The 25943-nt window shown below is 43.3% G+C and overlaps 1 protein-coding gene across 1 annotated transcript in view; it reads right to left on the bottom strand.

The window, feature by feature from the left end:
* The window catches only part of FRMD3 (FERM domain containing 3), a 30275-nt gene extending 5626 nt beyond the window's left edge, over window positions 1-24649 (bottom strand). Inside the window, exons 1-9 of the mRNA XM_078600337.1 lie at window positions 24573-24649; window positions 20628-20725; window positions 16788-16911; window positions 9545-9632; window positions 4236-4324; window positions 3535-3637; window positions 2934-3019; window positions 1389-1463; window positions 914-982 (exon numbers count right to left, since the gene is read on the bottom strand). Coding sequence (XP_078456463.1) covers window positions 914-982; window positions 1389-1463; window positions 2934-3019; window positions 3535-3637; window positions 4236-4324; window positions 9545-9632; window positions 16788-16911; window positions 20628-20725; window positions 24573-24634 — 794 coding nt within the window. The 5' untranslated portion in view covers window positions 24635-24649. The remainder of the gene's footprint in view (window positions 1-913; window positions 983-1388; window positions 1464-2933; window positions 3020-3534; window positions 3638-4235; window positions 4325-9544; window positions 9633-16787; window positions 16912-20627; window positions 20726-24572) is intronic.
* Window positions 24650-25943: the final 1294 nt, after the last annotated feature.

Genomic DNA, 25943 nt, shown 5'->3' with positions numbered 1-25943 from the left:
TGTGTTTAGTTTGTTGTCCTTCCCCCGCACCTCCGATTAGCACGGTTGGCGATGTATGGTGCGAAAAAAGCTCAACACACACGGAGTCAGACGTCGGACATCGTGTGGAACAAAACGCAGCGTAATCCAAAAACACATCGGAGAGCCGTATAGTGCAACAGTAAAAGTCTAAGCGGCAATAACAAAAATATATTCATATTCATTTTCATGAAAATTATTACTTAATAACAATGTGGTTCCTTCATGCCAAACTTTTCCCCAGTCTTCATTCTCAATAATTAATTATCTCATACCTCGGTGGATTGTCAAGCAATTGTGATTGAGGAACAATGAAAATAACCCTGATTGCCATGCATATATATAGTGATGTACTGCATGAAAAATCAGTGTAAGCATTTTACAAATATGTAATTCTGAAGTACATATTCAGTCATACGTGATTATTTTACCATTACTTTATTATTACACTTGTTTACCCAGGAAACCCTCAATGAGTCTCATGACTATTTTTCAGGAGGATCTTGCCATATTTGGTAGTAGGGCAATAATTGCGAAGTATATTCAAATTGAGTAGATTTGGGGGTACATTTTGCAAATGTGGAAAATTTGGAGCACGACGCCGACACACAATGGCCTACTCTTGCGAATGATGTCACGGGATCCTGAAAATCGACTGGTTATGGTTAACATACACCCACAGTATTAACCAGGGCAGCCTGCCCTGGTTAATACTGCAACAACGAGCGGCGAATGCGCTGCCGCAGGGCCATGTCACCGTCCCCCCAAAAAATAGGCACAGTAGACATTTTTGGAAGTGGAGCAGAGTAGTTATGTAAAGTAAAGTAATGAACACATGCTAAGTAACCAATGACATATTTACGTGGCGTGCGTGGTTATTTTTTAAATAGCTTACCGCTGCACCTCTGGAGACTTGCGCTGAATCCTGGCACTTGCCTCTATGACCTCCTTGGCAACCCTGCCTCTGGTGACCAGAAAGCCCTTGGTTAGAAGCGGTCATCTATTCCCTTCCGCAATTGCAAAATCAACAACAAAAATCATGAAGTTGCATTGGCAGTGGTGTGCAAGCACACATAATATAAACTCAAAACATTCGTCAATAACACTGCTCTAAAAGTAAAACATGATCTCTCTATATATATTTTAGCCGATGTTTTGGACAATGGCCCTCCATAGCATGTAAGAGGCCACACAGAGAGATATAGTGAATAACAGTTGTCAACTGCACATATAATACTGTACGCTTGACCAGTATGCCACAGAATTTTTTAATTACATTTATCAGACATTTGGTTACGTAAATTAATTTTAAATCAGGAAAAAAAAAGATTGCATTGTTCCTTTAGGAAGTCCATGTCGTGATTTCCCACCTGTATCTGAACCTGGACCCCCGGAAGAATAGGTTACTGCTCAGGACTGTTTTGATCTCACAGGATTTCTCAAACCTGCGCAGATGGGTGAGTGTGGGCGCACAGGTTAATGCATTAGAAGAGAATAAAACAGCAGCTACAGCGAACAAAAATGCCCCAAATAAACTGAAAAGCAGAGAGACGTGCAATTCTGTTACACTGTGTTTTAATGCACTACTTTGGTTTTCTTTTATCGCTCGGTTCATTTTAGACTTGCCGTGAAACACCACGAATGCACTTCTTACAACAAATAAAGAACGCACAGTGCCTAAGAGCAGAGCACAATTGTGAAAATTATAGCCCAGGCGCTGGCTATTGTAAAGCCACTGGATGTCTCTGCACTTGATTTGTTTAACCTGACATGTTCAGAGTGGAAAGAACGTACATGGTGCCCCAAAGACCAACCAAGCCGTTGGCAACAAAGCTGAATTGTAAGAGTCAACGACATGCCGATTCAGCCTCGGATATGCATTGAAGCCGCATTGTACAGAAGTTCCTTACGCACAGAGCATGCAAGAGCAAGGCATAAGAATGAGTTCATTTTACCCTGTGCAACTTGATCTCAAAGGTTTAAGCAAATCAGTTAAGACACAGCGCCTGAGCAGAATGTCATAATTGTGGGACGTATGGGAGTTGAATGGGACGTAGTGCCTTGTAATTGTTTTATTTAATTACGACAAAATCATAGTATTATACAACCAAATTCACTGCTGGATGAAGGCCTCCCCCATGCCGTGTTGGTTCTGGGGGTTGTTTGACCATACTTCACACCACACTGGTCACTGCGGGTTGATGAAATGAGGTGGGGAGGCACCCAGGACCAGGTTCATAGCCACTGTTCCAGCCCTATAATTTCAATAACATTTAATAATACTTAGAGACTATGACACATGATCAGAGATTGGTGATATACTCAATTGTCGCTATTTTCACGCATCAAAAATGTATCTTACAATGTTTCCTGTATGTTATTTATAATCTATTGGATATTCATATATTATCCTGTCCAACTATTCCTAATCGGTGGATTATAATTATTTTGAATCCTTCAAATAGGTGAATTGTAATTAGTTTGAATTCTTCTTAATTCAGCTTTATTCATTATTTTGTTTACAAGAGCCCGGCACAGAGTGCGAGCGGCGAGGTGGTCCAGATATTCCCCGGACGAAAATCCTGAGGCCGGGTGCTCATGGGGCAAGAGAAAGGGAATAATGTTGGCTGTCTATCCTACTGACGTAGGGACAAAGATCAGGAACATGGTATTTTTTAGGGGATGTGAATATGAGGGAAAGGAGGGGATGGGGGGGGGGGCTTTATTCATTCTTAGCGTGGAAGAGTAGACCAAAGGCCCTCGTGCCAGTAATGGCATGAGCAAGTCATTTGCAGTTATGAATTATGCCACTGTCTGAACGACAGTGTCTGTGATAGCGCTGGCTATACGCAGGACTGGTCTGTAGTAGAAAAAGAGTGAGCAGGACATTTAAACAATATGAGTTTGAAGCTTACTTGTAAAAAGCCTGATTTTCCACGCCACACTTCCAGAGGTGCTTGCAGGCAGACGGAGTGGGTGCATGGTATGTTAACACAGTCTTCTTCTAAAGGAAATGAGCAATTCAAGCATTAATAATGTTCGGTACGAAGTACATAATTACCAAGAGGCACTTCACTGGTTTCTACCGAGTCAAATTTGTAATTTTCTATGTTAAAAAAACTATTTTTATTCCTTTCCCTTTCATTTAGAACAGTAACGCCATTGTCACTTTCCTTTTTTTCCAGAAATGTATTCAAACCGTTTATTTAAAAAAAAAACCCATTAAAATATACATGCTGGGAAATTGCCTTCAAAATGCATGGATTTTAATCGCTGTTTTAGAACTGCCATGAACACTGCCAATTTACAGGAACTCACTGGAAATCACGGTGAAGCAGACACCATTACGCTGTGAAACTATGCACTTTGAAATATAGATTGAAAACTAATTTCTTTAGAACGTTTTTTTGTGTTTAGTTTGCTGTCCTTCCCGGCCTCTCTCATTAGCACGGTTGGCTACGTACGGTGCGAATGAAGTTCAAAATACATACCTACAAACTTAAAGATATCACGTGCAAAGATATGTAAAAAAAATAGGATATCCAATAAACCTACCCCATGTTGCACACCGTGAACATAAAAGCTCTTTCCTTCACATTTCAGCTTGCCGACGTCCATCCTAGCAGCAGGTGGATTAAAAAAGAAAGAAACAACTATAAACACAATGAACTTGGCGATTCAAAACCAAAAACACTACAGATATTATATCACATTTACTCTTCCCAAAAAATTCGAATATACCAATCGCCAAAGACCTTTGTGCTGTTGGCGAGCACCTATGACGGCCGCCACGGCGCATGCGGGGGTTGTGGGTGGCCAGCGCCGTGACCGGTCGCCATCGTCTCGTCGATGCTTTTTTAGACACCGCACCAGGTACTCATTTAAGGCTGAGTCGATCTAGAGGAGACCCAGGACCGGTTCAGATAATTGTCACTTACATTGGCTGCACGCGGATATGTAAACCCGGGTCACCGGATTCATAGTGCAGTATGCTAACCGCTGCACTACCCCTCTCCATGACAACACACCGTTCGAGTGCACACACGTAAATGTGAAAAAAGGGCACATTATTTGTACAAAAACCAAAAAGACCAGGGCACAATGACACTGATGTTGGTTACACCCTGTCAGTGCATTGAGGACAACGTGGATGATAAGGATGGATGACTGGCGAGCTGGGGATGAACCAATCTGGGGTCATCACCCTGTGAGCTCACCACTTAAGCAGCTGTACTCGCTTGTTCCCTTGAAACCCGACGAACCCTGCGGGCGTGAAGCCAAGGAAGACCGTGGCTCCAGAAGGATCCTGCGTTCGGGGAGAGGACATTGCCGAAGGCTTTGCTACAAACAAGGGCTGCTCGCTATCCATTTGTACAACACCGATTGATCAGTTTATACCGATTCTTGAGTTCACGGTACATGCATCGGATCGCGAGATTATTGTTTGATATATTTTTTCTTATCTCGGTTGCTGAGCAGAAGGACCCAAGGTCACAAATTGCAAGCAGCGAGCAACAAACAGCACCGCTAAACCTGTACAGTAATAGATAAGAGTAATACATGGCTTGTACTTAACAAGATGATACGAACTTGGGAAAAGTGAAGATGGGGATGGAATTCCAAAGTCGAGCAGTGTGAGGGTCGAAGCAGAGAGCAAAGTGTTTTGCGCTGTATAATCAGAATCACAATATTCATTTATAGTGGACGAATCCAATGAGCGATAAAGCTCTTTTTCACAGATGTCCAGTTGGGGCAGGTCATACAATTACAATACCGAAATAAAAAAGAACACGATCCGATTGCAAAGCATAGGAAAGGTAAGCAAATCACTGAAAAGAATATACAAATAAAACTAAAGTATTTAAATCTTATTAGGTAAAGCCCACTGACCGATTACATTCTTTTTCAGAAGCGACCTAGCCACAGATGATAGCTCAACGAAGTGACATGTGGAAATTTATAGCAGAAAAATAATCTAAAGACGTTAAACTCATATTTATATATGCGCTATGAAGAGAGAGAATTGCCCAACATTCACTTGTATATATTTATTTCCTTTTCAGACAGTGTTATTGACAAATGTGTTGAGTTTTTTTTTGCTTAAGAATTTGATTCGTATGCGTTGCTGAAATGGACGATGGCCGGAACCAGCGTGGAGACGGAGCGATGGGATCAGCTCGTTGTGCAGCAGTGAGATGGGTCTGTGTATCACGTGGCAATGAAGAATGGTAACAGCTTGATAGAGGTCATCATCCAGCAGCGGATAGACGAGCATTATTACGATGTGTTTTACGTGTCAAGTTTACACGAACCTTAGAGCCACTTGTGACCATTACATTCACGGCAATGTAAAACTATAAGTCAAATCATAGATCAAATCATTACCCTGAATTGGAACAATTCATTGCACTATTGGGAGGGGGGGCTGGGGAGGGAGGTACATTGTTTCACCTTTACTACAGGTAAACAAGAATAATACTACAACACACATTCTAAGCAGCCAGCAACACATGGCACTGTTAAACTTGTACAGTAATAGATAAGAGTCATATATTGAATTTCGATTTAAAGCTTTCGTGACTGCAGGGATTCATCTTCTTGGTTCTTTCGGTAGAAGGGAAGTAATAAAATAATAAAAATAAAACATAATCAAATAAAATAATATAATAAAATAATATAATAAAATATTACTTCCCTTCTACGTGACTTTACCGAAAGAACCAAGAAGTCATATATTGCTTATACTGAATAAGGTGATAAGAACTTGGGAAAAGCGAAGGTGGGGATGGGATTCCCGAGTCGAGCAGTGAGGGACGAGGCAAAGAACCAAGTGTTTTTTCATTTATAATCAAAATATGTATTTATTTATACCAGTGGAATGCGCCTTACAAATAAATGTCAATAATTATGACTACACCAGTTGGTTTTCAGCTTTGTTGTAATGGCTGTACAATCACCTATTATACCTTCATTGCCATTGAAGGCTCATTGGCTCGGTGTAGTTTCAAACGTCAGAGCCCAGAATAGCGGTCCATTCGCTAGGTTGAAAATACAGTAACATGACCTCGCAGTCATTGAAAATGCAGGTCGCTATCACCAAAATTGGAACTTCTTATCAAAGAGACTATTCTTCTTGGTTCTTTCGGTAAAGTCACGTAGAAGGGAAATAATAAAATAAAATAAACATAATAAAATACAATTCTCACGACGTTTCGGCCACAACGCAAGCAGCCGTACTCAGGTGAAGAACAGGTCTGTCGGAAAGACAGCTGTCTTTCCGACAGACCTGTTCATATTATTATTTTATTATTATAGACCTGTTATTAATATTATTTTTTTATTTCCCTTCTACGTGACTTTACCGAAAGAACCAAGAAGATGAATCCCTGCAGTCACGAAAGCTTTAAATCGAAAGAGACTATTTTCAAAAACGATCAGTTCCAAACAGCAATTAAAATACACATGGAGCACCGAGAAGCCAAACTCATACATTATTCATTGTTTTCATAAAACATTGATGTGGTTACTGATTTTTAATGCAAAAATTTCTTCCGTATAAACACAAAAATATGTATTTTAAGCTACAATCAATACACTGCCTGGTCTGGAATTTTGCAGCACGCCAGCAACTTGCTTATTATTATTTTTAATATATGAGGCTGCAGAATAAATACTGCAGAGTAAGGTAACAAGGCCTCGACACCAAGAGCTTCTTATATAAAACTGTACCATCAACACAGCCGGTTTTATATTCAAGGCGGGATTGTTACCATGTCCGGACAAAGGCAGCTGTGAATTAGCAAACATTACCCTTTAAAATGGGCCTTTGTGATTAGGCGCATACGACGATTAATGTATTCCTGAAATGTCACCGTCCGGGACAAGCCCAATTAATAACACCACGCAGCGCGCCCCCTTCTTACAAAACGCCAGACATCATTATGCACACAAGCACTTTCAGGACACCCATTTTTTTGTTCACGGACAATTGCAAATAGTTCATGTCAGCGCGAGCTTGCCTAAACATAATACATAACAACGCCTGACAATGTCGACAGCAGGTAAAGGTGCGGCCCTGAAATGTCTTGCTCACGCCACTGTTTATGGAAGAGCCTCCACTAGACGGAGCTCTAGAGATCCCCCGATAGAGGGTATATTTGCCTACGAATCCACGCTAAACAGACGCCTTGAAAAAGGTCAGCGTATCCCCGACCTTTACTCTGTCACATGTGACCTGCCAATTGTTCTGCTGGGTGGACAGAGGGACTTCGCAAGCTTGGCCATTGTCTCAACTGGCGGTAGGGAAGTCGATTGGAACCGGCGACCACTCGTTGCACTGCAGCAGCACCCCTCGGAGACGCAGTCGAGATTGGGAGAAATGAATGAATACATCGTTCGCGAGCACTTGATGTGAAATGCAAGGCTGTAGGCATGGAGTCAACATTGGGGGGACCAAATTTTTCAGGGGGTCTGGTGGTCCCCCCCCCCCCCAGAAAAAAAATTCTGAATTTGAAAACGAATTTCCTGCCTAAAATATGAAAAAATTCACTAACATATAGGATGGACTTTTATTTATTTTTTACAATAATGTCTAATAGTGTATTGTATTACATTGCTCTGTTTTTTCTTTTTTTCCTTTTCTTGTTTCATTGTATGTAATGGCAGAGATTAGGGATTAATAAAGTACAATCATAACCACAATCATATAAACAGAAATCAATTTTATAGCAATATATTTGGGGGGGACATTTTTACCTGCTGTCGACATTTTCAATATATATTATAATTATGGCCTTGCTGAAATGTATTCACGTTTTAAAAAAAAGAAGAAAAAAACACGAACATGTACGCACCCCCCACTGCAGATGCCTCGGAGGCACGTTCACTTAGTGAATACTTTTGCCTTGAAAGAGACATTGTTTGGATTTCAGCCGGTGGAGCAGATATTAATCCGAGGAGCTTTTGCTCCCCCGGGCATGAGGCTATTTGTGACAGAAGCCCTGCAGAGGACAAGTCAATGTGATTGTGCACCAGTCACGAAGGCAATGGTCTGAAAATGAAGAGGTGATGATGACTGGATCTGTCTGAGCAGAGTGAGGCACCATTGTTATTTAATCATCATCATCTCGTAGTTCACATTTATTGACCGGCGAATGCCAAAAAATACAAAGAGGGCCTCAGCACTTTTAAGTTATAGCCACACATTCAGAACACATTCACATCCAAAATAACTTGCACAATACGTTTTGAGAAAATTCATGACCCACAAACGTTTAAATACTGAATGCAAGGACCAAAATACAATTTTAGACTACGAATGTAATAATTTAAAACAATTTCTGAAAATGTATATGATTTATGTAATGATATCTTACAACAAACAAGTGAAGATTAAGCATGGAGAAAGTGACATTCTGATACACCAATTTTCATCAAGTCATCAGCAAACACTTGTCATGTTGTCGACCTAGAAATATCACATCACAGCTAATAAAAAAGCTTTGTGTGAGAACAGAATCTTTAAAATGAGAGGCATGAATGAACATAAAGCTTCATGAGATCTCATACCCTTACACGGCACTTTGGCATCAGCTGACATCTAGTCATGCATCTAAACTCAATTAACTTTCAGCCTATATGGCAAACTTAAAGAAACTATGAACAAATATTTATGGCAGTCGGCATGCACCACCTGACCCAAGAACAATCCCCTGGTGTCCCTTACAGCCTGAAACTGCAAGTGGTTTCATTAAGTTATACGCGTGCCATTGAGTCCTCACAATCCTGGGAGGGAATCATCCGTTCGTGCTGCTGACTCCCTGCTCTTTTCTCAAGGCTCGAGGCATTCCTCCTCGCCTCTGCTTGTTACTGAGTGTCCTCTATCTGTCAAGTGTCTTTAACGGCACCCTACATTAAAAATAGATTGGCCTCCCTTGTCGGCGGTGCACATTTCCCGATTTTTCAGATGGAAATACATTTTTTAGACGCGATATAAATCCACATTGTGTTGTTTCACAATTGATCTTTGGGTCAGATGGTATAAGTAAGATGTGTGTCCTAGACCCTCCTCCACCCAGCACAGCCAATTAATGAAGTTGTCACGTGGCGAACAAACGTTCCTCTTTATTACTGCTTCAGTAACACACCGGTATGTTGGAGAGTGATCCACGCACATCTAACAATTGGGTCGTCCAACTTTTCTCTGGTAGTTACAACCAGCATCATCATCAGGCAGTTGCCAGATCTCTGGCTGTCTTGGGTGGAGGAGGGTGTTCGGCACGCATTTTACGTACGCAAACTGATCAACATATCAATAATGAATCATAATATTGGTTGCAAAAGCCTACGTGTTGAATTGACCAAATTTCATCGTATTTTAACGATTCATCGCCGACTGTAACGATGATTTTCCCTTCCTTCCATGTTGAGTCCCAAACGGTGTATTATCCTGTCATGTGCTGAAGAGGACGCCACGATGGCATGAGTGACCAGTTCCATGGACTCGATTACCGCGGACTCGATTTACCTTGCAGGGATGAGGGTCCACTGTGTACGTGTCCAAACCTTGGGCCCTAATCAAGAAATTGATTTCGGCAACAGCCGGAGTCTGGCCTCTGTAAGGGAATTCAAAGACAATAGACGCAAAATGTGTTAAAACAGGGCTTCTAGCATTTGGTATGCGTGCAACGTGATACATATTGAAACGTAATCTAGTGCCATAGGTGCAGTCCTGCAACTGTTTGGTCACGCCACCGCTGGCAGAAGGGGGCTCGACTCGAGGGAGCCCGAGAGAGCTCTCTCTTACAGGGTACTTTGGCCTACACTTCCACACTGCCGAGATGTCTTGGAAGAGGTGGGAGCACCTACACTTTATAAATATATGCTGGAATTTTGGCCAAAATTGAACTACATGACAAGCAGTGCTGATAAAGTGTGGAGGATTTGCCTTTCATTTCAGACATTGAGTACAAACTCTTGGCTTTCGAGAAAATGTTTCACAAAAAAAGCAAGAGCACACCTTCTGCGAAGAAAGCAACAATGGTTAAATTAAATGCATCCAGTCCCCGTGTGGTTCAATGCAGTGAGATTATTTGCCTTTCGTTGAAGTGAAATAGTTCCAGTTGTTAAATGGATGAAAGCGTCCAACTGGCTGGAATATGTTTGATAAGAAATTGTCTGGCAGGCCTCCTCCCACTTCATGTGTCAGTGGAGTTGGAGAAAAACATCGGTTTAGTGGCTTTAAGCTACAGCCAATTTTCCAGCGACGAACACATTTAATTGCATTTTATTCATTACCATGATGCGCCTGTGATGTGCATGCTTTGCATCAATGTGAAAAAAGGTTTCTTTGTAGCCTGCATGTAACCAGTGATAGTTTATTATATATTTCTATGGGAGAAAAAAAATCCTACATTTACATTTTTCAGGAGGAAAATAACGTTACAACTGCAATAATGTTTAGTTTAATCACAAACATGTTTCGTTTTATATAGCGCCGGTCATGCAAATTGTGTCTCACAATAGCTGCAAATAACACAGACAAGATGTAAGAGGACTGCAAATTCCAAGCTTTGCAGGACTGAAAAGCCCAAGTGTCCAAGCTTTGCAGTCCTCTTCATATTTACTGGACATCTGTGAAAAGGAGCTTCATAGCTCATCGGATTTTGAAAGTCTAAATACAGATTCTGATGTTAAGATGTGTTCCATAAATTAATGAGTGTTTATAAATGTGGACAGAAACCGGAGTGCCTGGAGAAAACCCATGCGAGCAAGAGGATAACAGTACTCTATTCCATACAGATGGAACATTTGGAGTCCACATTTGCTCTACCACCTCCTCCTGGAAACCCAGGGCATGGCTCCTCAATGCAAACGGGATGGTAACTTCACAACATTTGAGCGGTCCATCAAACCTTTGCCTCCACAGTGGTGGATTACAGGTGTGCACCACCTCCACCAGGCGAAGACAAGTACTACGTAAGCATAACTAAGCGCAGGGTGGATCGTGACACATTGGTTAGCGCAGTACGCTACGAACCTGGCCACCTGAGTTTGATTCCTGGCTATGGCCAACATCAGTGGCGAGTAATATCTGAACTGGTCTTCCCTCCAACCTCCACCCTTTGCCAACCCACAACAACCAGTGCACTCAAACAACTCTCAGGACCGACACAGCATGGAGAGGCCATTATTTCAGAGTCCGAATATTTATTTATACTGGAGGAATCCAATGATGTATTAAACTCTTTTTAACAGAGGTCTAGTAGCGCTGAATTGACAAAGGCGTGTGATGTATTCATTATTATTATTCTTGTAAATCAACAAAATTCCAGCATACTGCAGATTTGTAATTAATTGTTTAAACAAACCTACACAAAAAAGGAGAAAAACATAATAGAAAAAAGCAAGTGCACTATGCATATTTAAAAACAGACGGAAAGATCAATATTTTGACAAAGAATCAACGGTAATTCCCCACAGCCGCTGGACATGCATTGACTGTTTTCTTGAGTAATGACAATTTAGGATTTCATTGTTTTACCAAAATGTGTTGAAGCTGTCGCCCTGCAATTACTTGCTCACGCCACTTTCGTATCGATTTAACTGCTATGCCAGGGACTTCAACTGGCTTACTCGGGATTAAAAGTCCAGTGTGCTAGGCATTACACTAAGCAGTAAACAGTCAATTGGCAGGCCACGTATGCTGGTGCAAAGTATGGCTACTCCAAACTCCTCCCCAGAATGTCTGGTCAACTGGACATCAGTCAAAAAGAGCTTAATAGCTCATCGAATTCCTCCACTATAAATAAATGTTATGATTCTGATTGAAAGAGTAGGCCAAATACCCTGTGTAGGGGATATCTCGAACTCTATCTCGTGGAGGTCCTTCCACCAGCAGTTGTGTAAGCAAACAATTATCGGTCTGCACCTTTACTTTTAGATTTGTTCGACCGCGGGGTTTCTTTGAGATGAATGTCAATTGGATGGGAACTGCACTTTGCGAAGCGTCCACTACAACCACAACATACATCCCAGGTGTGCGGGAAGTCAGTGAGCTATGGGTTTCTCTGCGATGAACGACGGACCTCCGTGACCTGAAACATTATAACTGGGGCCACTGCCACTGCCTATAATACTACACCGGCGAAAATATAAATTTCTACGCAAGAACCTGACGGTATTGACTGAGCCCATTCTTTTACCCTGACAATTATTAAAACGGAGCATATTGACCAGGATAAACGCACCCACATTCGTTTCTATTCGATATTTGTTATAATAAATAGTGTTTTAAGTGATTTTGTAAGTACAATATTTATGGATTCAACCTTACATAAACAAATAATATTAACCAACCTATGTCATCTTATCTTTTGTATTCATATTTAAATGCTTTTAAGTTAATAGTTGATTAGTGTTTCTCTCATTAAGATGTAAAACAGCCTAATGCTTAGGTCTTCTCAATGTGCAAACATAGACGAGAGTGTTGGATTTAGGCATCCTAAGCTAGTCGCTCACTTTGTGCTCAAGCCCTATAAATTTGAATTTTCCATCATCATCATCAACTATGATTGACCCACCGCTGGATAGAGGCTTCTCCAATCCATTACAATCCCTCTAGGCCTCGTTATGCAACGATCCATCGAGTTGACACACGAGCAGATGTTATCGCTCCATCTCCATCGTGGCCATCCCCTGGCGCTGTGTCCTGCACCAAAGCCCAACTATTTTCCCTTAAAAACAAACACGATGCCTCGGACTTGTTTTTGTTCTCCGATTCATCTGTTCCACTTTATGTCTCTCAGCAGCAACCTGGGACCAGGTGAAAGCTCTCGGCGCACGCTCACTCAACGTTGCTCCTTTAGCTGATGTAGTCCCCAATGACCACTCGGTTTTGCATGTGCCAAGACCGGGTGTGAAGAGAGGTGGGGGTGTAGCTCTGATTTTGCAATCTGATCTCATTTGGAACATTCATCCAGATCCTAGGGTCGGGCCGTTTGAGTATGTGACGGATTGGAGCCGAGGGATATATTTCACTCTTGCATACAGGCCACCTGGTCCCAGTGGTGATTTTGTGCATTATTTGTCCGAGGTGATCTCCCCACTGATGTTGTAATTCCCTCGCACTATTGTGCTGGGGGATTTCAACGCTTGGGTTGTTGATCCCACAGACGAATTTGCCATACATCTGTAGTGACATTGAATGAGTCACTGTAGCGCGTGGCGCTGGGAGATTGGTAGACAATGGAATTCGCGGTAGCAGCCCGTTCTACCAGTTGGACCCGTGGGCCAAGCCCGGAGCCTTCTGGGGGATCCAGAAGGGTCCGTGGCTGAGGGCGGAGCCTGGCCACGCTGGGGAGCATAAAAGGTGAGCTCCGACTCACAGTCGGGGCTGCTGCCATCGGGAATGGAACTCGTCATGCTGCTGGCGGCGTGGTCTTTGCCTCTTCAAACTGTGGGTCTGGAAGCATGTTGGCTGTCCCGACCCGATATGGAGTGATCCCCTGTGGCTGTGAGAGCCGGAATTAACAAGAAGGAAAACGCCTCCGACTAGTGTCTCTGAATTAGTTAACTATACATCTACTGGACACAATGAGGTCTATGGGGTTTTCCCAGTCTGTGGTGCAACTCATGATCATGGTCATACACTCGACCTGATCTTCGCCCAGGGTGCTAAAGTTGGGGAATATAGCTTTCTCTCTGCTCCATGGGCTGATCATCCACAGGGTGATCTAGGCTTTGATAACAGGCACACACTCCCCCCTTAGACGGTGCGGTGGTTCCGAGTCTCGTTGGATTCAGTCTAAGAAGCGAATGGATCCTATTCAGTTCGATCTCGTCCCAAGGATCCATTTAGCCTCATTCCCAAACAGGGGCACCACCATTGAGCAAGTCGATAAGTACGACGGCAAACTTTGCTCTGCCGTTGATGGTATCGTGCCTCGTCGGTTAGCCCCCGTTCGCCCAGTGGTGTCTGCCCCTTGGTATTTTGGTGAGCTCCACTTTTGGAAGCAAGAACTTCGGAAGAAGGAACGCTGTTGGCGTAGATCTCATTGCAGATGATGATGAGGAATCTCTGGTGGCTTGTCAACAGTATTACTTTAAGGCAGTTTATCTGGCCAAAACATATTTTATTGCCAGGAAATTTTATTCAGCAAGGAACCACCCGGCTGAGTTCTTCAGGATGGTCGACAATTTGTCACATCCTGACTGTACACCCATCAGGATGATTCCTTCTGTTGAGCGATGCAGAGATTCCCATCAGTTTTTTACTGGTAAGATTGATCTCATCTGCAATACAATCAGCCCCCCAGATTGTCCCATGGTCAGCCTCATGGCAAATACTCATCTCGTTCTGGATAGGTTTGCCCCAATTTCTTCCACAGTCCTCTTGCAACTTGCTTCCGGGTTGAATCGGACTACCTGTGATTCGGATCCCTGCCCTTCGTGGCTCCTTAAGGAGTCTTTGGAGACAGTAGCCCCATTCATGATTGATGCTTACATCAATCATGAATTCTTACATCAATCATGAATTCCTCCCTTTTGAACGACGAGGTCCCTGTGTCCCTTAAAAAGGCCGTGGTACGGCCACTTCGTAGGAAGCCGGGACTGGATGGTGATGTATTAGCAATATATCGCCCAATCTCCAACTTCCCATTTCTTGGGAAGTTGTTGGAGAAGGTGGTCTCAACCCAGATGGAACATTACCTTGAGTCTGGTAGTATTTTTTTTATATTACTCAGTCCGGCTTTCAAGCTAGGCACAGCACAGTGACGAGCCTCATTTGTGTGGCTGATGACCTTCAGTCCATGGATAGGGGACAGATATCCATCCGTCTTGCTTGATCTCTCAGCAGCTTTCGACACAGTTGACCATGCAGTTCTGCTACAGCACCATGGCAGGAGAACCATGGCAGTGGAGGTGATATAACATTTAAAATAAATACGGAGTACGGTGGAGAACGACATGGGACGACGGCAACGTCCCCACCGAGAGCCTCGCCGCCGACCCCGGCACAGAGACCGCTGGAGTAGGAGCTGCCAAGGAAGGCAACGGTCCGCTTTGAGCCGCGCGTGGACGTCGCACAGCAGGGCGCCCCGCCGGTCACACCGGCGGAGGATGGATGAGCGGCCACGGCCGTCGAAGCCAAACGGTGGAACGCGTCGTCCGGCAATGCCCGCTGGCGACGTCTCGGAATGTTCACGGCGTCGCTCCCGTAGCCCTCGACTGGCTCACCGACTTCGATATCAACATATGCAACGTTTCTCGTCACTGTGCCATGTGAAAGGAGGAGTGTAGGTTTTTATGTTGAACTTGTTTTTCACCGTGCATAGCCAACCGTGCTGATCGTAGATGCAGGGGAAGGACAACAAATTAAAAGTGTAATGCGAGCATGCATCTGTCAATGCTTCTTTGCACACTTTTCATCTTTTGTTGCATTTTATTTTCCAATCTATGTCAGTAGCAGACATGGTGTCTCTTGCCTCTCTTTATTTAATCATTTTCATGATTTCTGGGCGACATGCAATAACTCGCCTAGGTGCACGTGATTTGCTATATCACAGAACCACAAGAATGGCAACGAATTGGGGAGGCCTTCCTCCAGCAGTGGATTCATCATGTCTGATAATAATGAACATCATTTTGCTGTTTTCATGCTCTAATTTTATGCTCTTGACTTTTTGCCATACAACATAGATAGTCTTTATTTAGTAGTAATAAAACATTAATGTTGGGGTTCCCCCCCCATCCCCCATTCACTCAGAACAAATTAAGGCCAAGTCTTTGTAATTTGGTCATTATCGAGCAGAAAGGTTACAATTAGAAGGCTCCCTCATGCGCACCACGAATGCTTTTCAAAGCCAAAACATCGCTACGAAACATATGAAAATATATCACGATTCTATTGCAAAGGTTTTTGTATCGGTGCCTTTTAGACACAATGCAAACCCAGCATGATGCCCTCTCACAACAAAATTGCATGTCAATGATGAAAAGGTTTTCTGAAAAAATGTGATCGTAAGGTTCCCAATTCTGTACTTTACAATATTGCCCTTTTCTGTAAAATAAAATAAAACGAGTGCGCTGCCTTGCGCACATTCCTATCGTTCCGGTTGACTGAGTGGCTTATCGATCGCACGACTGCTACATGTTCCGTGCCAAAGTCTGAGAGCTTCGCACGTCGTTGGCACCTGGCGCTTAGCACCACGTGGCTACGCCAAGGGTTGTGCATTCTGGCAGAGCTTTGAAACTGAACATCCATCCATGAACACCAACAAGTATGCTGCGATGTTGTCAGCACACGGGACCTCTTGCAATCCAGAGGTACCCCGGTTTGGTTTCGTCTCCCAGCGCGGGACTCGAAATCATGGGTGAAATGTCTTCATTCTCCATCCCCCGTAACCCCCCTTGCCACCATCTCTGTCCACCCAGCAGTATAAATGGGTGCACCACAGTTTTTCTTTTGACAGGTCACGTGTGGCGGGGTAAAGTATGATAATTTGTGCATGTTCCCGTAGGCAAAATTCCCTTGAGGGGCTTTCAAGTGCTCACTCTATTGGAGGTCCTTCCACCAGCAGTGGCATGAGGAAGATATTGTTTGGGCTGCACCTTTCCTCCAGACACATCGGAAACCCTCGCCCTTTTTATTGCACGCTCTCATGTTGCCCAGTCTCTTGGCCGTGCCATGCAAATTGTTTTCGTGGCTGGTGTTGGCGAGAGCGAGTTGCGAGGGAGCGGTGGCGCGGGGTGAGAGCGTGGAGACTCACCTCAGCTCGTGGCGGTGAATCTCGGCCACTCTTGCCTCCAGCTTTTGTGAGAGACGCGGGAAGAGCTGCATGGCCGAGACGTATCCATCGTGGTGGTCCAACGGATTGTAGTCTCCCAACTCGGCTGCCAGACATCGATGGTTACAAGACAGTTAATCCTTGGCAAGATGGAGCTTTGCGGCCAGTGCATGCCGCCAGCGAGCTGAACTCAAAACACATGCGTTCACGGCAAGATTATTAGCTCCAAACTTTGCAATACATCTTGACTTAAAGCTTTCATGACTGCAGAAATTCATATTCTTTTGGTCTTTCGGTAAAGTCCCGTAGATATGGCCGAAACGTTGTGAGAATTATTTTATTATGTTTTCTTTTTATTATTTTATTACTTCCCTTCTACGTGACTTTACCGAAAGAACCAAGAAGATGAATCCCTGCAGTCACGAAAGCTTTAAATCGAAATTTCACGTAGATATGTTCAAAGAAAATAACAAAATAACAAAAAAACGACGACGTTTCGATCGCAACACAAGCGGTCGTCATCAGGAAAAGGAGGGTTAGCTTCTAAAGACAACTGCTTATAAAGGTCTTAAATGGGCGTAGCCCAAATGTCAGCAGCCAATGCCAATGCAAGTGGTGGGCCGCGACCGCGACGGTGGTGGACTTTCCACCAATCAAAGGCCTGCTAGGGAAAGATTAGCATGTCAATGCAAGATCGCTGAGCATCCTATCTATGTGAAATCTTGATTGGAAGCTTTCGTGACTGCAGGAATCCATACTCTTTGGTTCTTTCGGTAAAGTCACGTAGTTAGAAATTTTATTTTATTTTATTTCTAACTACGTGACTTTACCTATATACGTGACTTTACTGAAAAACCAAAATAATTTGCAATACATTTGCCTGCTAAGAGACACAGTCTGTTAAGATTACACTTGCGTTACAGAACTGCTTTTTGTGTTTAGTTTGTTGTCCTTCCCCAGCACGTCCGATTAGCACATGTACGGTACGAAAGAAGTTCAACATACATGCACCTTCATGGACACTGTCTGTATAGCACTCACACACACCTCGTGCTGTCTAGTACGATAGACAACCGTCTGTTTTTGCAACAAGGCGAGCAGTTTCTAAAGAAAACCTCAATCTGATTAGCGCCTAAAAAATGTAAACACCATCAAAAGTGAAAAGTCAAAGTATCTTTCGACTCGAGTAACATGGGACGGTTCTCTTTCCCGATGTACAGCACTGTGCCAGTGATGGATATGCCACATTCCGATAGTGGGGATGAGCTTACCCACGGGTAAAATAGAGTCAACCCCGAAACGGGATATGAACTTGCAACCTCCCAGTTGCGAGCCACACACACTGTCATAAGATGTAACCACTGACCAAAATACGAATCTACAAAAACGTTTAACATTTGAAATTGAACCACATGACTCCAACAGAAACAGTCATCTTCATTCCCTCCCCGGTGACATCCAACACTCATGTTCACACGTTGATGACAGAACTGAAATAATTGAGCACTGTTTCCAACGAATTTTAAAATAGAAGTGGAGGTTTCACACATGAGGCTCCAAAACCTGCAGCGAATGCTCACTGCGATTTCTTGAAAAGTCTGCCTAAAATTTGGGGAGAAAATTACATTTCATGTATATGCAATTCTATCGCTTGCGTACTGATGATGTCGTCTTAAAACATGAGAAGATGTCGTAGCTCTCCCGACATGTTGTTCGGCACTATGTCAAACATTTCTCAGCACGTGCCGGGAGCATCTTCAGGAACTGAATTGGAAGCTCCCAGTATGCTGAACAAAACATAGGACGTCGTGCCTAACAATGCATAGTACAAAATGAAAAAAAAACACACTAGTCAGCTAAGGAGCACACCCGTGAAACTATACTCAGTGAGAATACGTAATACCAGTCAATGGAATGGGCAAACACAAATTCAGGACCCTCTTTAGAAAGAGTCCCGAGACTTAGTGAGGCTACCTTGGATAAATATATAAACAATGCCACTGTTACTGCTTCTGAGGTGGAGCAGTGGCGCAGTGGTTAGCAAATTGTGCACTGCATCCTCAGTTGACTCCCAGCCAACTGCTGACATCAGCGTCAGAAAATATACGAACTGGTCCTGGCAAACAAACCGCCATGGCTTACATGGTGTGTGGGGATGCCTTCATCCTACAGTGGATTGACAAAAAATTGTTGAATCTTATCAAATAACAAGCACAACTGGTAAGGATGGTGAAAACGTTCAACATTGCCTTAAATAAATCCAGGCATCAGGGATGCAACATACTGCCAGTGAGTGTGAATCATGCATGTTTAATATTTAAATACCATGCTTCTGACAATCTGTGAAATATATAAAAAATGCTGGTGTGTATATTAAGCACATTTTGGATGTGCGCTGTCTGCATGAGGTGAATGCAGAACAGTTGTGGCTGTATTTTTGGCAGATGTCTGGACTGCTGTATCACAACCTTTTTTTGGCCTCTGGGCGATGCCTCTTTTGATTGACATGTCCCTTTGGACTGGCACTGCAAACGTTATCATTCTTATTTTTTGTTGCAATTGCAATAACAGCAGGGGATTTATTTTAAAATTATTTTTAAATCCGCACAAATGTCAATTGCCAGGGCTTTATATTTTACAGGTGGAGAGTTTGAGCAAGTGGTTAGAAAGCTGCGTTATGAACCTAGCAACCTGAGTTAAATTATATATTCTTGGGTCTTTTGGGAAAGTCACGTAGATGAAAAAAAAAAGCTATGCTTTTGCCACATAATAATAAAAATAAAATAAAAATAATAAATTGAAAATAATAAAAGCAAAAAACCCACGATAAAAAAATAATAAAATATTTCTTTTAATTCATTTTTTAAAATTCAAAATAATAAAAGCAAAAAACCCACGACGTTTCAATCGCAACACAAGCGGTCTTCATCAGGCGGAGATAAAAGAGGGGGCAAGCCTCCAAATGCAACTGCTCATAAGTTAAATTCCTGGCTACGGCTAACACCGATGGTGCATGATATGTGAACTGGATTCCTGGGCTACCAGACTTTACCAACACACACTGACCAGCGTGTTCAATTCTTGTCAAACAACCCCCATGACTGACATGGCGTGGGGAGGTCTTCATCCTGCAATGTATGGTAAATAGCTGTAAATTATTATTCATTTAATTGTAAATGAATTCAATTGTATGCATATGCAGCATTAGATAGCCTTGGTGCAGTGGTGAGTGCAATTCACTACGAACGCAGCAACCTGAGTTCATTCGGTGGCAAGATGTTAACTACCTCGTCGTGGGTTTGATCCCAACCCTGACGCCTGTATATTTGGAGTTTGCATGTTCTCCCCGTGGTCGCGTGCATTTTTCTCCGGGTCCTCTGATTTTCCCTTTACATTTAGAAACATGGAATTAGAGTATTTGGCTGCTCTAAATTTCCACATGGTAAGCCACTTAATTGAGCTGTCATTTGTGACCAGGTCACTTCTGAAAAAGAGCTATATAGCTCAGTGGGCCTAGACCTGGCAAAATAAACATAGGTTATTTTAAAAATATTTTTGAGGAATTCAGAGGCCCCCAAGCATACGGAGCAAAACGCCGAACATCGTGCCGCATGGCGCGGCGTACGACCCGAAAAACACGTTAGAGGGTCACAATCACTCGATGCAAATTCAAGGACAGTACAGACAAACGTCGCGGAATTTTAATTCCGGTGATGATTTTTCTGCTCGTTTTTAGTTCAAGCCCAAAGGTGGCCCAGTCCACTCCACTGTTGCGTGCCAAGAGTCGAGATTATGCAGATGGGGCTTGAGGTATTGCAGTACCTTGCAGGATGCAGGCTCCCAGCCAGGCGGCCTCAGATGTGGGGCACAGCAGGCGCCCGTGGACAACATCCCGCTTGATCTGAAGGTACAGCTGGTACCTGCAAGCACATTGCGGAGCCAGTGCACACTCGTGGCTGCATTCGTATGCATGTTGAACTTCTTTCGCACCGTACATAGCCAATGCTGCTCATCGGAAGAGCAACGGTATGCTATAGCTGCGCAACCTTTACACCTTTTACACTATGAGACATCTCCTTTATCAGTGGCAAAATATAGTGATAGGTTTTTACCCTTTCAACTGGTACAAAAACTGACAAAAGGCGCCAAAAGGCGTCATCTGGTCCAACACCAATGGAGACTAGGCTCTATGAAAAGCTGTCTCGGGTGTGGACCAATCAACTTCAAGGACAGTGCATATCATTATCAGAGTTGTTGTTTGCATTTTGACTGCTTGTGTTGTGGTTATTGCAAACATGATGCCTTGTATAAAGGTGTCAGTTTTTGTACCAGTTGAAAGGGTAAAAACCTATCACTATAACCTTTACACTGCATGAAGGCTGTGGCCCTATCGTGCTGATTTATAAGAATAGTGTAGCCCTGCAATCCCTTGCTCACGTCACTGTTGGCGAAAGGGCCTCCACTAGAGGGAGCTCTAGAGGGCTTCTCCAGAGGATTTTTGGTCTACTCTTCCATGCTCTCCAGACGCCTTAGCAGATGTGAGTTCCCACACTTCACCCCACCACATTATGATGTGCGCCCCTGCCCCTCAGAGTTCAGTGAATTGTCACAATGCAGGGTCACAATTGGATTCAAGAATCAATTAATTTTTTACTCCATTGTGGTGAACACAGAGGCTAAAATGGCTGCAAGGATGACTAAATAAAATTGTATACGACACATACGCATCCAAAGTTATCGATTCTTGCACGCATAGTTTGATGCATGTATCTGAAGCAAGAATATATCTCAATCAATTAATGTATACATCGTTACATGCCTACTATGTACTATCATTTGTATTCATTCATCATAGTATTCAAATACATTAGTACTGGGCTGTAAGATGGCCAGTAGATGGTAGTGTTGAGTGCCACCCCATAATACATGTGGGTTTTCTCTGGGTTTCCTGCTTTTCTCCCACATGAAGCCAAACTCTAATGTATGGAATTGGCCAAAATTTCTAAAGTCTTGAAATTCAGTGAGGCTTTTCTAGGTAAATGAATGGCATTATTATTTTAATAAGCCCACAAACAGTGCACATATTACATGCACAGTGTTCTAAACTGCATAATCCACGAATGGAATTTTATTTTGTAAAAGCTGCAATATATTTTGGCAGGATAAACTCATTGTTTGCCGCACGTACCAACCTGGGCGAATAGACTATTGATTAGTAACCCACTGTGAATGAGAATGAAGGAGTGCCGCAATTCAGATTCACGGTCGGATTCGCGGCAATAGCAATCGCTCTGTGGGCTGCTGTTCTCTCGTTGTGCTCATCGTGCTGGGTGCCGGAACACCAGCTGGGCACAAATCGCAAGCTCCGACAGCCGCCCACAGGGATCCACCGTGACACCCACAATGCCATGGCAACCAAAATTAAAATGGGTTTCACCCGCCCTCCGCAAGGCCTCACATCATTATACACGTCAGGAGTGACTACACAATTCAGTTACTTGATCCACTGCGCCGTTTGAAGGAATCCGCTTGCAGGGAATTTATTTTCTTGGTGGATTAAGGTAGCATTTTGCAAAGGATGTGCATGCTGTTACTTAATGCTAAATGTGATGGGGGGGGGGTGTAAGCATTTTAGCGTCACGGTGTCTGGGTCAGCTTACTCCGACTGTATAATGTGGGCACATCTGACACAGGGGATGTTGCCGTGGTGGAATGATTGCCACACTAGACTTATAATCTGGAGATCATTGGTAAAATGTTATCTCCCGGCGTGCAATCCATTGAGAGATCAATGCTCAAATGCCATTGCGCAGCAGTTGAAGAAATGGGCATATTTATTAAACCACCTGGCCTTTGTCCATACAGCAGTAAAACATGGGTGCACCAGTTCGTCCATTCACAAGGTTCATCGTGTGTGGTGGGGAAGAGTACGTGCACTCTCTTCTCTCTTCCAAGATGTCTGGCAAGTGTGGAAGAGTAGGAGAATATCCCCTGGATGGGCTCTATAGAGCTCCCTCTAGCCGAGGGCTGCACCTTTAGCATTAATCTCTGACACAACAAACCTCCAGTATGGCTTAACAGTTTTGTTTTGCCGTGTACCATTCAAACAATTAATACATGAATATTTTCGAACGAACAAAATGTGCCCGATCTTATTCAATGAAGAAGAAAAAAAAAAGATACCATCGTCAGAAGCTTACGTTTCAAAAAACAAAAGGAAAACTTGCGCTGCGTCCAAAAGTAAAATCCTTTCAACTCTCCTCTTATTTTGAACTTCAACCAAGTGCGGCAACAGCAGCCTGGATCAATATTGCTCATCGATGTGTTGCCAGCTTGGCCCTTTCAGAAACATCAAACGCTGATGTGCGAGTGCCAAAATAAATAGCCACCTGGCACCTCCAGACATGAGCGACTGAATGAATATTGATTGGGCTGCACCGCATCAAAAAAAACGCTGGCGAGTTTGGCCACGAGCTTCTTTTGACTTTGGCCGCGGCCGGACGTTGTGCTCAGCTGCCATGAATGTATGCCGCTCGGACAGATGGGATGCACAATGCCTACACAAGCTTTACAGGATAAACAGAGGCGTTTCATAATTTGATAATGCACAGTATAGTAGGTTAATGTATTGAGTTGTTTTGCTAGCCACGCACATTTTGTTACCGATTCCTTCACCAACACGCACTAACCAGCGTGGTGAAGCATCGCCAAACAACTCCCCCCCCCACCACCCACGGCCTGGACAGCATGGGAAGGCCCTCATTCAGCATTGGATTGAAATCACGGGCATGCATATACAATTATACGTGCTACTTAATGTAGGATAAAACGATACATTAGAGCATCATTACTGTAACAATGTCAACATATTTAAATGTGTGCTAGAACAGGAACACTAAAACAGAAATAAAATGACATTCACCGATATACATTCACCGATATATATCGGTGAATGTATATCAGTGAATGTATATATCATCATCCAATGTATAAATATTGGTGAATGTCACGTAATGTACTGAAATAGAATATATTTAAGTGCATTACGTATCACAACAGTGCTTTTAAAAATCACAATTAACATGAATATTCAAAATGTGGCACAATAATATGTAATATGTTACGAAAAAATATTTGTGGTTTAGCTTTAATCTATTCTAACTATAGTATGCTTGTTTACCCAGGAAAGCTGCCTCGAGTCTCACGACTCTTTTTTTTTTAAAGAGCTGCCAGAAATTTTATTTTGCAGTAGCGTGTGATGATTGTGATCTAGATTGCAACTGAGTAATTTGCAGGTACAATTTAAAAAATTGGCAAACTTTGATCATGACACTGGCGCACAAATAGCCTACTCTTGGGAATGATGCCACAGGAATTTAGAGTCCACCGTCAAGAAAATTGCGTGCATTTTCACGGTTAATACGCCCGCAGTAATAACCAGGGCGGCCGCTGGATGAAAATCAGAAACTTCCGCAACACACGTCAAATGCGCTACCACTAGGCCATGTCACCCGCCCTGTAACTAAAGAATAGTATAGATGAGGCCTGCGCCATAATACTTAGATCAACCAAGGCAATGCTAAAAAAAAATCCATCAATGACTCTGTCATTAACAAAGAACCACTACTGCGAGCTTTGTCTGAACCACAAGAGGCTCAGCCCTTGAGAGAGTTGACATTCTCAAAGCGGAAGAATTAAATGAACCGAATTGAGAAGGTTTTGCACATGAATGATCCAGGGAGCATTATATTTCTGCAATACGCTCACCTTGTGATTTCTTCTCTGACCTTTGATGGCTCCTGAGGGTAAAACTTTACTCGGAAGCACATAGTAAACGGTGGGTGGCCTGGGAAGAAAGGCGTGGAGGGGGGTGCGGAGAACAAAAAACACTTAAAAATAAATCAGAGATTTCTAAAAGGAAAGATTGCTTACAGGTCGAAGAGATGACACAACAGCGTTGAAACACGATATTTCGTGAACCATTAATTCAATTGTATGTCAGCGTTTCGTTAAATAAATTTGCATTACTGTGCTGCTCACTTACATTTCATTTGTCTCACGATCGATTTTTTAGGATCAAGCCAATGCTGTGCAAAGGAGAGAAACAAAAAATTATACACAAGGCATTTAAAGTGACACCGGCCCGATGCGACATTGTACCACACATGACTGCCTACGGAACATTAACATTACAAGCAATAATACACGCACAAGCTGATTTCTCCACAGCGAGATGTGCAGTTGCGATCATAGGATCGGTCTTCCCACCATCCCTTGGATGTCTCGTGACTTCGCCTTGCTGCTTGCATAACTGTGCATATCCTTGACTTAAGGCCACAATCTCAACAGAACTAATATTGTTTTAGAAGGGCAACATCAACACAACAATGAGACAACAGTAAACAAGTTTCACATCCTTGCATAGGAGTCATCAGCACAGCCATCACTGCTTACCACTGTGCCTCCTCAGGAGGTTGTTGTGAACAAGACCGCCCTGGTCAATGTGGGAGCAGTTTGGCACTGCCTAAGGGTGGCAATAAATTCACGGGGCTGTCAGAAGGGAACGACGTGAAGGAATGGCATCGTACACCTCCCCTCCAACCTGCCCCGGCTCATCAACCACACAACTCACCCGCTGCTTGTCAGGGTCGACGAAGCGAATTCCAAAGTAGTCGCGCTCCAGTAGGTCGAGATGGTTGCACACGTGGTCCATCAAGAAGCGCCCCTTTGCATCCCGCTGGCATGGGCAGCGTGCCGGCAGGTGCGGGGGAGAGATACAGGGTGACAAGGCAACGAGCAAACACAGGTGTTTTATTACAATCGTACGCAACCGTAGTCCTTTCACGTGCGACGCCTGCGGATGTGAACACATGATTCTGATAAGATCCAAATGCCTGCCGTGCGCAGGCTACGAATTGTTTTCTCGACGAACGATTGCGTTTGAGATCTGTGTTTAAATCCGGGAACTGCCGTGTTTTGCTTTGCATTCTAGTGACGCTACTAGCGACGCTTGGGTTGCGTTTATTAATTGATGTTCCTTGCCCAGACAGAGCAATACGGTGAATGTGGAAAGATAGAAAAAAGGTAAGATACAGAGCATTTCCAAAGTCATGGCTGTGACTTTAAGCTGAGATAATT

The sequence above is a fragment of the Lampetra planeri genome, chromosome 13 (assembly GCF_965212315.1).
Source record: "Lampetra planeri chromosome 13, kcLamPlan1.2.h2, whole genome shotgun sequence".
Lineage (NCBI taxonomy): Eukaryota > Metazoa > Chordata > Hyperoartia > Petromyzontiformes > Petromyzontidae > Lampetra > Lampetra planeri.
The sequence above is the reverse complement of the archived record's forward strand: the minus strand, read 5'-3'. Positions and strand labels throughout refer to the sequence as shown.